At 36.0% G+C, this 13,718-nt stretch overlaps 1 protein-coding gene across 1 annotated transcript in view; it reads right to left on the reverse strand.

The window, feature by feature from the left end:
• The window catches only part of GBE1 (1,4-alpha-glucan branching enzyme 1), a 312,452-nt gene that overhangs the window by 192,346 nt on the left and 106,388 nt on the right, over positions 1-13,718 (reverse strand). The window contains exon 3 of the mRNA XM_070786524.1: positions 10,670-10,785. Coding sequence (XP_070642625.1) covers positions 10,670-10,785 — 116 coding nt within the window. The remainder of the gene's footprint in view (positions 1-10,669; positions 10,786-13,718) is intronic.

Here is a 13,718-nt window from a genome sequence, read left to right on the forward strand (position 1 = left end):
TTCATAATGGTAAATGAAATTTATATGCTTCATTCATAGAATTACGTTTAAATTATCATCATCCGGCTATTGGTACTGTTTTATTTTATATTAATAAAACAGAGTAGGAATGGATAGAAAACAAAAAAGTGGAACTGAGAGTACAGAAAGAGCAATTGTACATGATAGTAAAGTTCTTTCTAGGAATCTTTATGACATAAAAGAAGAAGAGAGAATATTCAGGGTTCACAAACAGTGACTAATTTTTGTTAATTGCTAATGAGATTACTTTAGCATTTTTATATGCTCCAGAAGAGAGAGTATAAACAATTGTGAGGGGGAAAAATGAGATCATTAAGGGTCAAAAAACACCACAAGTTAAAGAATAAACTGTTCATTATTAAAAATCATTGTTTTTTTAAAAAAGTAAGAAATGCAGGATTTAAGAAAAAGCAAAAAAGAATCTCTGTCAAAATTCTGCAACTGTATTGCCATGCACGCTTTGAGAATAAAATTTCCTAAAATAGATTCACTATTTCATTTAGTTTCCTTATATATCTTACATCTTTGTAAGTCAATATAAGTCAAACTTACTACTGTTTCCCATGTAGAATTGGTTAATTCCTATACAATCTTGCTTAATCATATATTTTTTTATTCTCTAATTGACCCTTGACAACTTATTCATAGTCGTTAATCTAATCCACTAACTCTTTCAAGACCAAGCTTAGAATGCATCTCTTCCCATAATCATTCCCTAACTACTCAGTCTGTAAATTTAATTCTCCATCTTCCCAGTCTCCTAAAAATCTATCTCTAATCCCTTGGGTCCCTTCTCAGCTACATTAATATTTAGCCAAAAATGAAGGGAACTAACAAGTTTTTTAAAAAGTAAAAGATACGTATTCTATTTACTTATTCTTACTTTTCTGTTATAAACTTCTTTAAAAAAAAAATAAGCTTCTTCCTCTACTCCTTTAACAGTCACAAAATGCTCAAGCAACTCATTTGTTTATGGTAAGCTTTGTCCAAGCGGACAATAAATTCAATATGCAGGCATTTTGTCTTTTATTTCTTCACATACATCCAGGGAAGAAAGTGCAATATATTAAGTGCAGAAAATTTTTTTAAAAAGCTAAATATATGCTGCTACTGCTAAGCTACTTCAGTCATGTCCGACTCTGTGCGACCCCGTAGACGGCAGCCCACCAGGCTTCCCCGTCCCTGGGATTCTCCAGGCAAGAACACTGGAGTGGGTTGCCATTTCCTTCTCCAATGCAGGAAAGTGAAAAGTGAAAGTGAAGTCCTAAGTCGTGTCCGACTCTTAGCGACCCCATGGACTGCAGCCTACCAGGCTCCTCCATCCATGGGATTTTCCAGGCAAGAGTACTGGAGTGGGGTGCCATTGTCTTCTCTGAAATATGTGCTAGGATATTAAGAAAGAAAAAGAATAAAATTTGATAAATTAATGTGCAGCAAGCTCAAAACAGAGGGAAACACCCCCACTTTTTACCTCGCCCATCCTCTAGGCAAACAGAGTTATGCTAAATATTGATTAAAAGACTGCTTTGAAAACATACACATTTATTTTGTGTTTCCTACCAACATTCTGAGGAGCTTTAAAAAAAGAAAAGAAAAATGAATCAATTAAAAAGCCTTTATTCTCACCTACAGAGGAAGACCATTTCCTAGTATGTTATTTAGGTTCATTATCATTCAAGTTGTATTTCACAAACACAAAGAAATATAAGTTCTGTAGTATGGGAAAGTGCATCTAATTCTAATTACACGTTCTCCCAAAATTAGATGTTTCAGGGTCTTAAAGGTTGATTAAGTTAAATCAGGTAACAAAGAGTAAAGGACTTTTGTGGGTCATGGAGAAGAAAATCTTTATCATATAAAATAACATGTAAAGACATCACAAGCAGGAAATAATCAGTCTCACCAAAATTTTATATCATGGCATATGATAAGAATATAATATTCAATTGAGGCCCCAGAATTATAAAACATTCTTCTATTCAGGAAATGTACTTTTTTCTTCTTTCAATCAAATAAGGGTGTTTGAGAAGTCTGGATTAAAAATAACAAACTTAGCAAACTTCTGTTAAAATAAATAATAGCAAACAATATAAAAAGTAAAATTAACTGAGAAAGACAGAAAAGGAGACAACAAGAGAACAGAAATCTCAACAAATTTTTGGAACTTAGTAATTGGAGAGGTAAGAAAATAAGTAGACAGGAAAAAATTAAAATCTGCTTTACAGAGGAAGAACCTGAAGAGAGCTAGTCAAGCTGCTTCACAGGAGCCCTAGGACTTCTCATGTGGAGGCTTCTGGTCCTATGGGAGAGGTAAGATTCAATGTTAAACAGAAGGACTGTAGACTCTTAAACATAGCCTCTCCCTTACCGTACAAAAAAATGTGCATCCCTCCAAAATGCCACCTCTCACCCCTCAAATGGGAGATGAGAGGTTCACTATGAAAAATACCAATTCACTGGAAAAGACCTTGATGCTGGGAAAGATTGAGGGCATGAGGAGAAGTGGACAACAGAGCATGAGATGATTGAATGGCATCACTAAATCAATGAGGATAAGCTGGTACAAACTCTGGGAGATAGTGAAGGACAAATCCCAGCATGCCACAGTCCATGGGATGGCAAAGAGTCAGACACAACTCATCAACTGAACAACAAAGGCAGGCTTCAATTCCAGAAACGATAGCACAGCAGATGGCAGAGGTGAATCAGATGGGTGAGAATAGGGGGATTCAGTGTCTTACTGAAAGTTGGGACCTTTATCCACTTTCTCTGTCCGTTATGTATGGATGCCAGTTCAGTTAAGTTCAGTTCAGTCACTCAGTTGTGTCCGACTCTTTGCAACATCATGGACTGCAGCACTCCAGGCTTCCCTGTCCATCACGAACTCCCATAGCTTACTCAAACTCATGTCCCTTGAGGCAGTGATGCCATCCAACCATCTCATCCTCTGTCATCCCCTTCTCCTCCTGCCTTCAATCCTTCCCAGAATCAGGGTCTTTTTGAATGAGTCAGTTCTTCGCATCAGGTGGACAAGGTACTGGAGTTTCATCTTCAACATCAGTCCTTGCAATGAATATTCAGGACTGATCTCCTTTAGGATGGACTGGTTGGCTCTCCTTGCTATCCAAGGGACTCTCAAGAGTCTTCTCCAACACCACAATTCAAAAGCATCAATTCTTTGGGACTCAGCTTTCTTTATAGTCCAACTCTCACATCTATACATGACTACTGGAAAAACCATAGCTTTGACTAGATGGACTTTGTTGGCAAAGTAATGTCTCTGCTTTTTAATATGCTGTCCAGGTTGGTCATAACTTTCCTTCCAAGGAGCAAGTGTCTTTTAATTTCATGGTTGCATTCACCATTTGCAGTGATTTTGGAGCCCAAAAAATAAAGTCTGTCACTGTTTCCATTCCTCCATCAATACCCCTTCCACCCACCCCTTATAAGCGACTGGAAAATTCACCTCTGGAAAAAATAAATGACCTCAGAGTAAAATTTTCACTCCTTGCCATCAATATAAAGTCTGTCTCACTTTCTGGCTACCCAGCTGTGAAGATCACCAGGAACAAAGCTTACCAGGAACAGAATTTTCAATTGTCTTTTCCTAATAACTCTTTCTGAAACACAGTTCTGTAACTAGGCATTTTAAGACAGCCTGCAACACAAAAGATAAGAGGCTAAAAAAACATAGAAAAAGAAACAGTGAGGGGGTAGGGGAACAAGAAGGAAATTGGGAGAAAAAAATAAAAGAAAACATCTATAACCTTTTCAAAGAAGATAAAAGTATCTCTGAACATTTAACAATGACAGAATCTACGTATAAGTGGAGAAAACAAGCATGTTATTAGAAATGCTTATAATATGATTACTAAAATAATGCAGTTGGGGGAATTCCCTGGTGGTCCAGTGGTTAGGACTCCAAGCTTTCAATGCTGAGAGCCCAGGTTTGATCCCTGGTTGGGGAACTAAGATCCCACAAGCCTCATGGTGTGGCAATAATAATAATTATAATAATGCAGTTGGAAGACACTTTTTCAAAGTAGAACAGAAAGTAAAAATGACAGGAGACTTGACAAAAAGATAAGAAAATCTAGGTGATTCAGGATCCAAATACTGAAATTTCCTGAAACAGTGAACAAAAAATCTGGAGAGAAGGAAATAGACAAAAGACACAAGAAAATATTCCAGAGGTAAAGGATAAAGTGTGTGTGTGTGTGTCCATGTCTGTGTGTGTGTGTCTATGTGTGTTAGTCACTCAGTTGTGTCCAAGTCTTTATGACCTCATGGACTATAGCCTGCCAGGCTTGTCTATCCATGGAATTTTCCATGCAAGAATATTGTAGGAGGCTGCCATTCCCTTCTCCAGGAGATCTTCCCAACCCAGGGATCAAACCTGGGTCTCCTACATTACAGGCACATTCTTTACAATTTGAGCCACCAGGGAAGCCCAAAGGATAGAGTGCTATGAGATTAATCTTAGGCAAATATTTAGATACTAACTTTTCAACATGCCATATCACTGCCCAGTGACATCCTTCTACCTAGCAATCCCATTTTAGCTATCAATAATTAGTTTCACTTTACATAATTGATCTGATCTCTTATTCTCTAAAACCCAAACTTTCCACAAACTATCTATTAATACCTCCTTTTTATTCTCATGGAAGGTCACTTTAATACTCAGCACCCTGAAAAATGGAAATGATAGTTCCACACAATAAAGCAAAAGCAAACATGGTATAAAATAATTTGTTGGGCTTTCCTGGTGGCTCAGTGGTGAACAATCCACCTGCCAAGGCAGGAGACATAGGTTCAATCCCTGACCCAGGATGATTCCACATACCACGGAGCAACTAAGGCCATGCACCACAATACTGAGCCTGTGCTCTAGAGCCCATGCTCCACAACTAGAGAAGCCACCACATAGAAAAGCCCACTTGCTGCAACCAGAGAAAAGCCCGCGTAGCATCCAAGACCCAGCAAAGCCAAAAATGAATAAATAAACAACACTATGTTAAAAGCTGTTAAATAATTTGTTAAACACGAGATAAGGCTCAAGTTCTACTTCCTTTGTATCACTTTTTTTCCTTTTTCTCTCTGTCAACCCTTAGCCTGACCAGCAGTGTAGCACAAGGATTAGGACCATGGACTTCGTTATTAGATAAGTCTTAATTCAAGTCAAGGCAATATCATCTGCTTAACCTCTCTAAATTTCAGTGTACTCATTCATGAAATGAATATGTACAGTATTTCATTTCACAGTGTTACAATTAGAACCAAATTAAATATGGATGTAAAATAATTTCTAATTTCATGTGTCTCATCTTAGAAAATTGCAATGTGGGTATTAGGTTCCATGACCCTTTTCCACCAATCAATTGTATAAAATCTAAATATAATTCAGAAAGCAGTATGATCTGCTCTGAACTGAATTGTGCCCCCTCCAACTTCATATGTTGAAGTCCTAACCCCAGTGTGATGGTCTCTGGAGACAGGACATTTGAGAGATAATCAGGTTTAAATGAAGTAATGAGGATGGGGGCCTGATGACAGGATTAGTGCCATATGAAGACAGGGGAAGAAGGCACCTGTTTGTAAGCAAGGAAAAGAACCCTTACCAGAACTCAACCATGCTGACTAATCTCAAACTTCCAGCCTCCAAAACATGAGAAATTAAATTCCTGTTGTTTAAGCTGCCCAGAGTATGGTATTTTGTTGTTGTAGCTCTAGAAGACTAATACATGAGCCTTTGAAAAGGTTAAAGATCTGGTATCAAGAAACCTCTACTCTAGTCCATTTTGTTCCTGATTTGGCAAGGGAAAAGTTAAAGTACAGAAAAATCCTTAACATTTTTTTTTAATTTTATTTTATTTTTAAACTTTACAATATTGTATTGGTTTTGTCAAATATCGAAATGAATCCACCACAGGTATACATGTGTTCCCCATCCTGAACCCTCCTCCCTCCTCCCTCCCCATACCATCCCTCTGGGTCGTCCCAGTGCACCAGCCCCAAGCATCCAGTATCGTGCATCGAACCTGGACTGGAGACTCGTTTCATACATGATAGTATACATGTTTCAATGCCATTCTCCCAAATCTTCCCACCCTCTCCCTCTCCCACAGAGTCCATAAGACTGTTCTATACATCAGTGCTGAACATTTAAAAGGAGACAATACTAATTGCCATTGCTAGTTATATGGGTATTAATAGAAATGATTTTTTAAAAAGAAGGAAATGGCAATCAGAAGAAGGGAATTCTTTAGTTTGCCCCCAACCCACCTTTCGAGTTTACTGTCCTGACCTCTTGCTTTTCCAGATCATTGACTCCTGAGCTACATCTTAGCAGTCAGTTCAATCCACTTCTCACCAGCTCTCTGCCCCAGGAGGCTAACCCATGTGTACCATAGTCCCTAGAAATCTGGCTTCTTATTGGGTGGGCCAATGTTGAGCCACAGGAAGAGGTCAGAGAAAGGAAGGAGTGTGGGAGATGAGAGAATTTGTCTCCTTTTTCTTCTGGCTCCTTTCCTGCAAGGTTACCATGAATTAACTGTGTCTCTCAGCAAAACTTAGTATTCCTCTCAAGATGGCTGATTCTGTATCCCTTTGGGTTCTAGGAACCGATCCCTGTTCCGTATGGCCTAGGCAAGGTAACAATTTGAGTTTTGCTAAGTTCCCTCACCCAACCCTGCTCTTAACTCTAGAGTGGATCCCTTGTGTGTTGAACTTTGAAAACAGCATTTGGGGCGGGGGATGGGGTGGGGGAACTGTTTAAACTGTCTTATTTTCCATTTGCCATTTACTTCCTGTTGAAACTTCAATCGATACACATACTTTTATTCACACAGTACGCCCAGGTTAAAATACACCCTTTCCCTCTGTCTGTCTGGTCAACTTCTAAATATGTTACCAAGTAGGCTTGAATGTCAGTGCCCTTCTGTTATTTCTCCTGTTACCATCACAGGAAAAATAAACTGTTCTTAGTATTTCGCTTCAATAGCACCTGATTTTTAAAGCACACACAAACACACACCCTATGTATATATAACAATTCGACTAGAGCATCTCATGTCAAGGATAGTACCTGACACAGCATCTCAATAATTATGTAAATTCCTACAAGACAACTTACAAAGTTGTATTAATCTACTTTTATTAAAGGTATATATTTTAAAATAATAAACAAAAAATACCTTCACATAAATTAGTTTGGCTATGTGTCCAGAAGAAAAAATATTAAACACACAAGTATGTCTCATTATCCCTCAGGAACATAGTCTTCTATGCTTTTCTTATATGTTTATAGTCTTGAAAGTTTAATTCACCTTAGTATATTACTTTATTTTTTTTTTTAGTAAATGTATTTAAAAACATGAAACGGAGATATTTACATGACAATGTAAGTAATGAGGCATCTTCTTCCAAATTGTTCAGTTGAAAAGACCAGGGTTTTCCAAGGAAAACAAAGTTATTATTTCAATGGTAGGTAATATTCTTTTTTGAGAATGGTTATCAGATTATCCATAAGAGAAACATCCACAAGTGAGTTATAAAGGTCAATTCCTTGTGGACTGAAATAAAATTTCAAGTTCAATTTAAAACAAGATTTTTAATTACCAAGGTAAACTACCTAGGGACAATTTCAGACTGCAAGGCCAAAAACCTTATGTTAGTTGATTTTTTTATAGAAAATTTAACCCTACTCCCTGAAAGAAAAGCTGATACATCATTTCCCATAAGTGAAAAACTAATTATATCACCATATTGACATTATAATAGCATCTAAATGCTTCCTGAAAATTTGAAACATCTAAACACTATAAGTGATACTTTGGGCCTAAATTTCCAGTAAATTAATCCTCATTGAAATCCTTAGCAAATAATAATTAAGAAAGATTACACAACAGTTGACTTGATATTTTCTGAATGTTTATCTACTGTTATATATAAATTTTTCAAGCAAGTAAAAAGGGAAAAGATGCTTTTTAAAATTTGTTTCTTTGATTATTTCATTTCATCCAGGTCAAATAAATTTATGAAAGAAAGCAAAGTATAGTACATAGATAGTATCAAAAGCACCTTTATCCATTTGGACTGGTATAACAAAACACCAGAGACTGAGTGGCTTACAAAGAGCAGAAATTGATTTCTCACAGTTTGGAAGCTGGAAGTTCAAGGTCAGCTGCCAGCATGGTCTGGGGAGGGCCTTCCTCCAGGTTGCAGACTTCTGGTTATATCTTCATATGGTGAAAAGGGCTAGAGACCCCTCTGGAGGTGTAAGTTCACTAATTCTATTTAAAGAGCTATACTCTCATGACTCACACACCTCTCAAAGCCCTAGTACCATCAGATACTAGTGCCATCATATCAGGAATTAGCATTTTCACATATAATTTGTGAGGAGGACACAAAACATTCAGACTACAGGATAAAGTATGAAAAGTCCTGGAGTTGGCTGGGAGAAGCGAATTTCTTTCATTATTACTGTACATATTAATAACCATTCATTCCTAGTAATCATTTTTCCGAGGTATAAAAACAACATATGACCATGTTGGTTATCCATTTTAAATACTGCAGGGAGTTTGGGATGCACATGTACACACTGTTATATTTAAAATGACTAACCAACAAGGTTCTACGGCACAGCACATGGAACTCTGTTCAGTGTTTGTGGCAGCCAAGGTGGCAGGTGAGTTTGGGAGAAAACGGATGTGTATGGCTAAGCCCTTTGCCACCCACCTGAAACTATCACAATACTGTTAATTGGCTACACTCCAATGCAAAATTGAAAGTTCAAAAAACCCCACAATGTATGAAAATTAATTCATTCATTGTATGTAATAAAATGGAAACAGACTCAGAGATATAGAGAACAAACTAGTAGTCACAAATAAAGAAGAGGGAGGAGGGTGGGAGAAGAGAGAGTATGAGATTAAGAGATGCAAACTGCTACTTATAAAACAGAAAAGCAACTAGGATAAATTGTATAGCACAGGGAAATATAGCCATTGTTTTGTAATAACTTTACATTGAATATAATCTATAAAAATATTGAATCACTATTTTATCCCCTTGAAACTCATACAATATTGTAAATCAACTATACTTCAGTTTTTAAAACTACAAAAAAAAATAAATAATTCATTCACCATTTAATGCAAAGAGTAGGTAACATGTCAGAGCTCATAAAATCTAAGAACAGAAAAAAAATATCTGCAGCACTTCAAAAAATTGTAAAATTCAGTTCTTAAAAACAAAACGTAACAAATGGCCAAAAGACCCAAAACAACAATGAAACCAGTGGTATAATGGTCACCTTGCTTCACAGTTTCCTAAAGTCAGGCCTTACAAACCATAGGAAAATCAAGCCCTTTGGTTTATTCCTTCAAAGACTGGGCATACAAATGGCTTTAACATTCAGTAAATATTTTTGAGTGCCCACCCTGTGCCAGGCACTCTTCTAAGCACTGAGAATACACAGTATTAGCAAACAGAAGAGCAAAGGGCCTTGCTCTTGTGATGCTTATACTGACTTGGAAAAGGGATTATATATATTAAATTTAAATCCCTCTTATTGTATACTGTAACTACTTTTTTCTCCTTTTCACTTCAGATTAAGAAGAACTCTGGTTGCCATTCCATATTAAAACGTCTCTATTCCAGACAATATGCCTTCCTGGGAATTACACTATGTGTGGCAATATTTCAGTATTTTCAGGTATACTTATAATTTCAATATTTATAAGAAAGAAAAATCTATAAAACAAACATACAATGCATTTCTAATTTTAACTCTGGTTAATACTGTTAAATGACAAATGCCAATAAAAATATAAGTCAGTTACAGGATTTAGTGATAAATGCGATGAATGCTGTTATATGTCCATGGATGGGAAAGAAAGGGACATGGAAACATTATATATTTATTTAAGCAATGGGCTAAAATCAAGCAAATGTTAAAGGATTTAGATAGCCTTTTACATAATCAAATCTGTAATCTGTAGTCCAGATTGGGAACCCACCCTTGAGGAGACTAGAGAGGCCACTGTGTAGGCTCTGTACACCCTGAATGCAGAGCTACATAGTCAGCCAAAGAGAGGACAGATAGAGGACAGGGAGGTCCCAGGCTAATTCAAGGGGCTTAACAGAGGAGAAGAGGGCAAACCAGAGCCCTGAAATCAAAGAGCAGAAAAAGACCAAGAACAATCATATCCCCAAAAGGCGTGGGTCTCCAACACAGTATCACCTCATTCATGTGGCTCATCACAAAATCAATTATGTCAAGTGTGTCTTCACAGGTAAAAATTCTCTGCTCGGCTGATTTGAAGACAGGTTTCATTTTTTTTAAATCAAACTTTCTGTTTCCCAGGCTGAACTTTTGTAATTATTCAGTCATTCTTCTAAAAGATTTCCAAAGTCGTTAACAAATAATAAGTTCATTATCTTACCAACCAAACAGTTCCCGTCTAACATATTTTAATTTGCTGATGACTTCTCTTAAATTTTCCTCTATTTAAAAATTTACACTGTTTCTCCTATAATTATCAGGCATCTGTTTACATTCTAACATTTTAAATCAAACTCTGCAAATAGGACAAAAAGAAAATAGTAAGTTCAAATGACAACATGAGGGAGGAAATACCTTTAGTTTGGATCCATGAGGTACTAAGACAGATCTATTTTGCTTTGGTGGGATATACAGCTCCCATTTTCCATAATCCAGTTTTTTATATGGGTATGAAAATGGGTTCCAATCATCTGAAATACAATAAGGAAGGTCAGTTAAAAAATAATATTCAATAAATTTCAATCAAAGTATAATATACTGCCTACTTATACAGAATCAAATTCCCTAAAAAACATTGCTTCCTAAGGTGCTAAACAAAAGACTAATCATTTAGAAAAAGCAAGTTACACTTGTGCTGAGTCACTTCAGTCGTGTCCGACACTGCAATGCTATGGACTATAGCCCACCAGTTACTCTCTCCATGAGATTTCCGAGGCAAGGATACTCGAGTGGGATCCAATTTCCTTCTCCAGGGGATCTTCATGAACCAGGAATGGAACCCACATCTCTTATGTCTCCTGCATTGGCAGGTGGGTTCTTTACCACTAGTGCCACCTAGGAAGCCCTTTGCCTTTTGTATCTGAAAGTTAAAATTACAACACATTTTCCATTGTACTTTCAGTTTTACTTGACCAATAAATAGGATGGGCCCCTTTTCAAGAAACACCATCAACAAAAGGAGATAATAAGAAAAAATAGAAATGCATTCTAAGCAATTAGCTAAGATACATGTCATGGTAGAAAAAAAATGATGAAAAATTATTAAAATCTTATTAACTAAATCCACAAGTGTGTGGTGTGTCAGAACTCAGTTAAAATCTAAAGAAATGCCTCAAACAAGAAAGGTAGAAGGCTATAAACTATAAGAGGCAAAAGAGAGGTGGACTGAAGATGCTGAAAGAAAGCCAAAATGAACAAAAGACCATAAACACATGGAAATTTAACATGTGATAGAGGGGGCACTATAAATCAATGAGTAAAGGACATACTGCCTAATAAGTGGTACTGAAATAATTGGTTATCTTTATGAGAAAAAAAAAACAAATTTCACCTTAATAATGTACTGAAGAATGAAGAATCCATTAAATATAATGCTTAAATACAATAGATAAAACTGTAAAATTTTTAGAAGAAAACACAGAAAAATGTTTATAATATTGAGTTTGTAAGTGTTTTTAAACAAGACACAGAAGCACGCACACTCAATACACACAAAAAACCTTAAGAAAAAGTCTAATAAAGTTGGCTACAAAAATTACACACTAATCTTCATACATAGATAAATAGAATGACAAATTATCAGCTGGGAAACTACATTTCTAATGAGTATTATCAAGAAACAGCATCCAAAATATATGAAGATCTATGAATCAATAGGAAAAAGAAAACAAACCAATATAAAAATCAAGAGATATTCAGGGGAGGACATATGAGTGACCAATAAACATACAATGATGCTCAAGCTCACTCATAATTAAGAATATGCAGCAAAAATATGAAAAGAAAAATGAGAATGTCAAACATCAAATTCTAGTGTGATTTCCACCGAATAGAGGAAAGAGAACATAGGAAGTTTTAATAGTATCTGCAATGTTTTATTTTTTAGGGTAGGTGGTGTATACTGAGATGCTTATCACATTTTCCCCTATTTGTTTATGCCTGAAATATTTCACTGTTTTAAAAAAACATAAGCAACCCTGTGATGCCATCCACTGTAGTGCTACGACATTAGATTCTCAATTGAGGAGATAAGAAAAACAACAGGAAACTTGTTTTATTCCATGATTTCTTCTTTTACACACCAACACTTTCACCACATGTGCCTGAAGGTTCTTCACTCTCTGCCAATCTGAGTGTTACAGGTAGAGTGGGGGGAAGAAACAACATTTAAACAGATGCTTCTAAACATTTTCCACTCCCCCTCAGAAGACAATCTGGAAATATCTAAAGGCGGTTTATCTTCAGGAACAGTTCAATAAGCTCTGTGCTATTATATTCTCCTGCCCCTGAAACATCAAATACATATTTCATCTGTTTATAATGTGACATTCCTTTAACACAGTAAAGACTTTTGGGCTTAATTGGGGCAGGGAGCTTGAAATATGAATATCTACGTAGTGCAGCGCTTTATACATTTACTGAATTTCTTTTTAAGCTAATCACTTAAGACAGTTAATGAACTTAAGACATGGAGCAGATCTTTTCCTGGTTAGTTAGATTTGAAAATAAAGGGTACAGTTCATTAGTTCATTCATTCATTCATTAAATACGTATTGAGTGTTTAATCTAGGCCCTGCTCAAAGCCAAACTGAAAATTAGTGTTCAGAATGACAGTTGTATTTCATCCAGAAAAGGTTAAACTGAGTAACAGCACACCAAAATGAGTAGTAAAATACATAATATAGGATCCTCTAAAAATTCAACTATAAATAAGATTGTTACTTTGAAAGTGAAGCTTTAAATATATGGGAAATTTTCATACGCAGATTTATTTAAAAGCTTTACTCAATAATGCAAAAATAAATGTGGTTTTGAATATTTGTTTTTGAATATCAGTTCAAATAGTTCTTTAGCTTGCAGTCACTTGAGTTTTAAAGATCTATTTAAATGGATAATGTTTTAATACTTGTATAAAGAAAACGATATTTACTGAATCACATTTTCCTTTCATAGTGTCTCAATTTCCTAACATACATGTTGATTATTTCTAACCCTACACTGTAAAAAAAAATGCTTTTTCTATCATTTTCAGAGCTTATTAGTACATCTCTTCTTCATGGAAATTCAGGTGTTAACTTCTACTACAGGTACATTTTTCCTGACAAACCCCAAACTTCAGTGAAAAATCTGGATTATCTTCACATTTGCTCCAAAAGAAAACCCATCTACCAACCATCATAAGCAACACAGAATATACTAAAGGTTTCATAAGGGAGAGGGAGGGGAAGGTTTGCAAAGGGCATCCATGCATCAAACAACTTCAGGTTTTGCATTGGACAGTTGTCTCCCACATAAATACTTCTTCAGCCACACCATCAGTCTTTTATCTCCTTGATTCCTTCTCCAATCACTGTTCAGCCCTGAATTTCCTTTCTATTTCTCTTTTATTAAATGCAATTGCTTC

Source organism: Bos indicus, chromosome 1 (genome assembly GCF_029378745.1).
Source record: "Bos indicus isolate NIAB-ARS_2022 breed Sahiwal x Tharparkar chromosome 1, NIAB-ARS_B.indTharparkar_mat_pri_1.0, whole genome shotgun sequence".
Lineage (NCBI taxonomy): Eukaryota > Metazoa > Chordata > Mammalia > Artiodactyla > Bovidae > Bos > Bos indicus.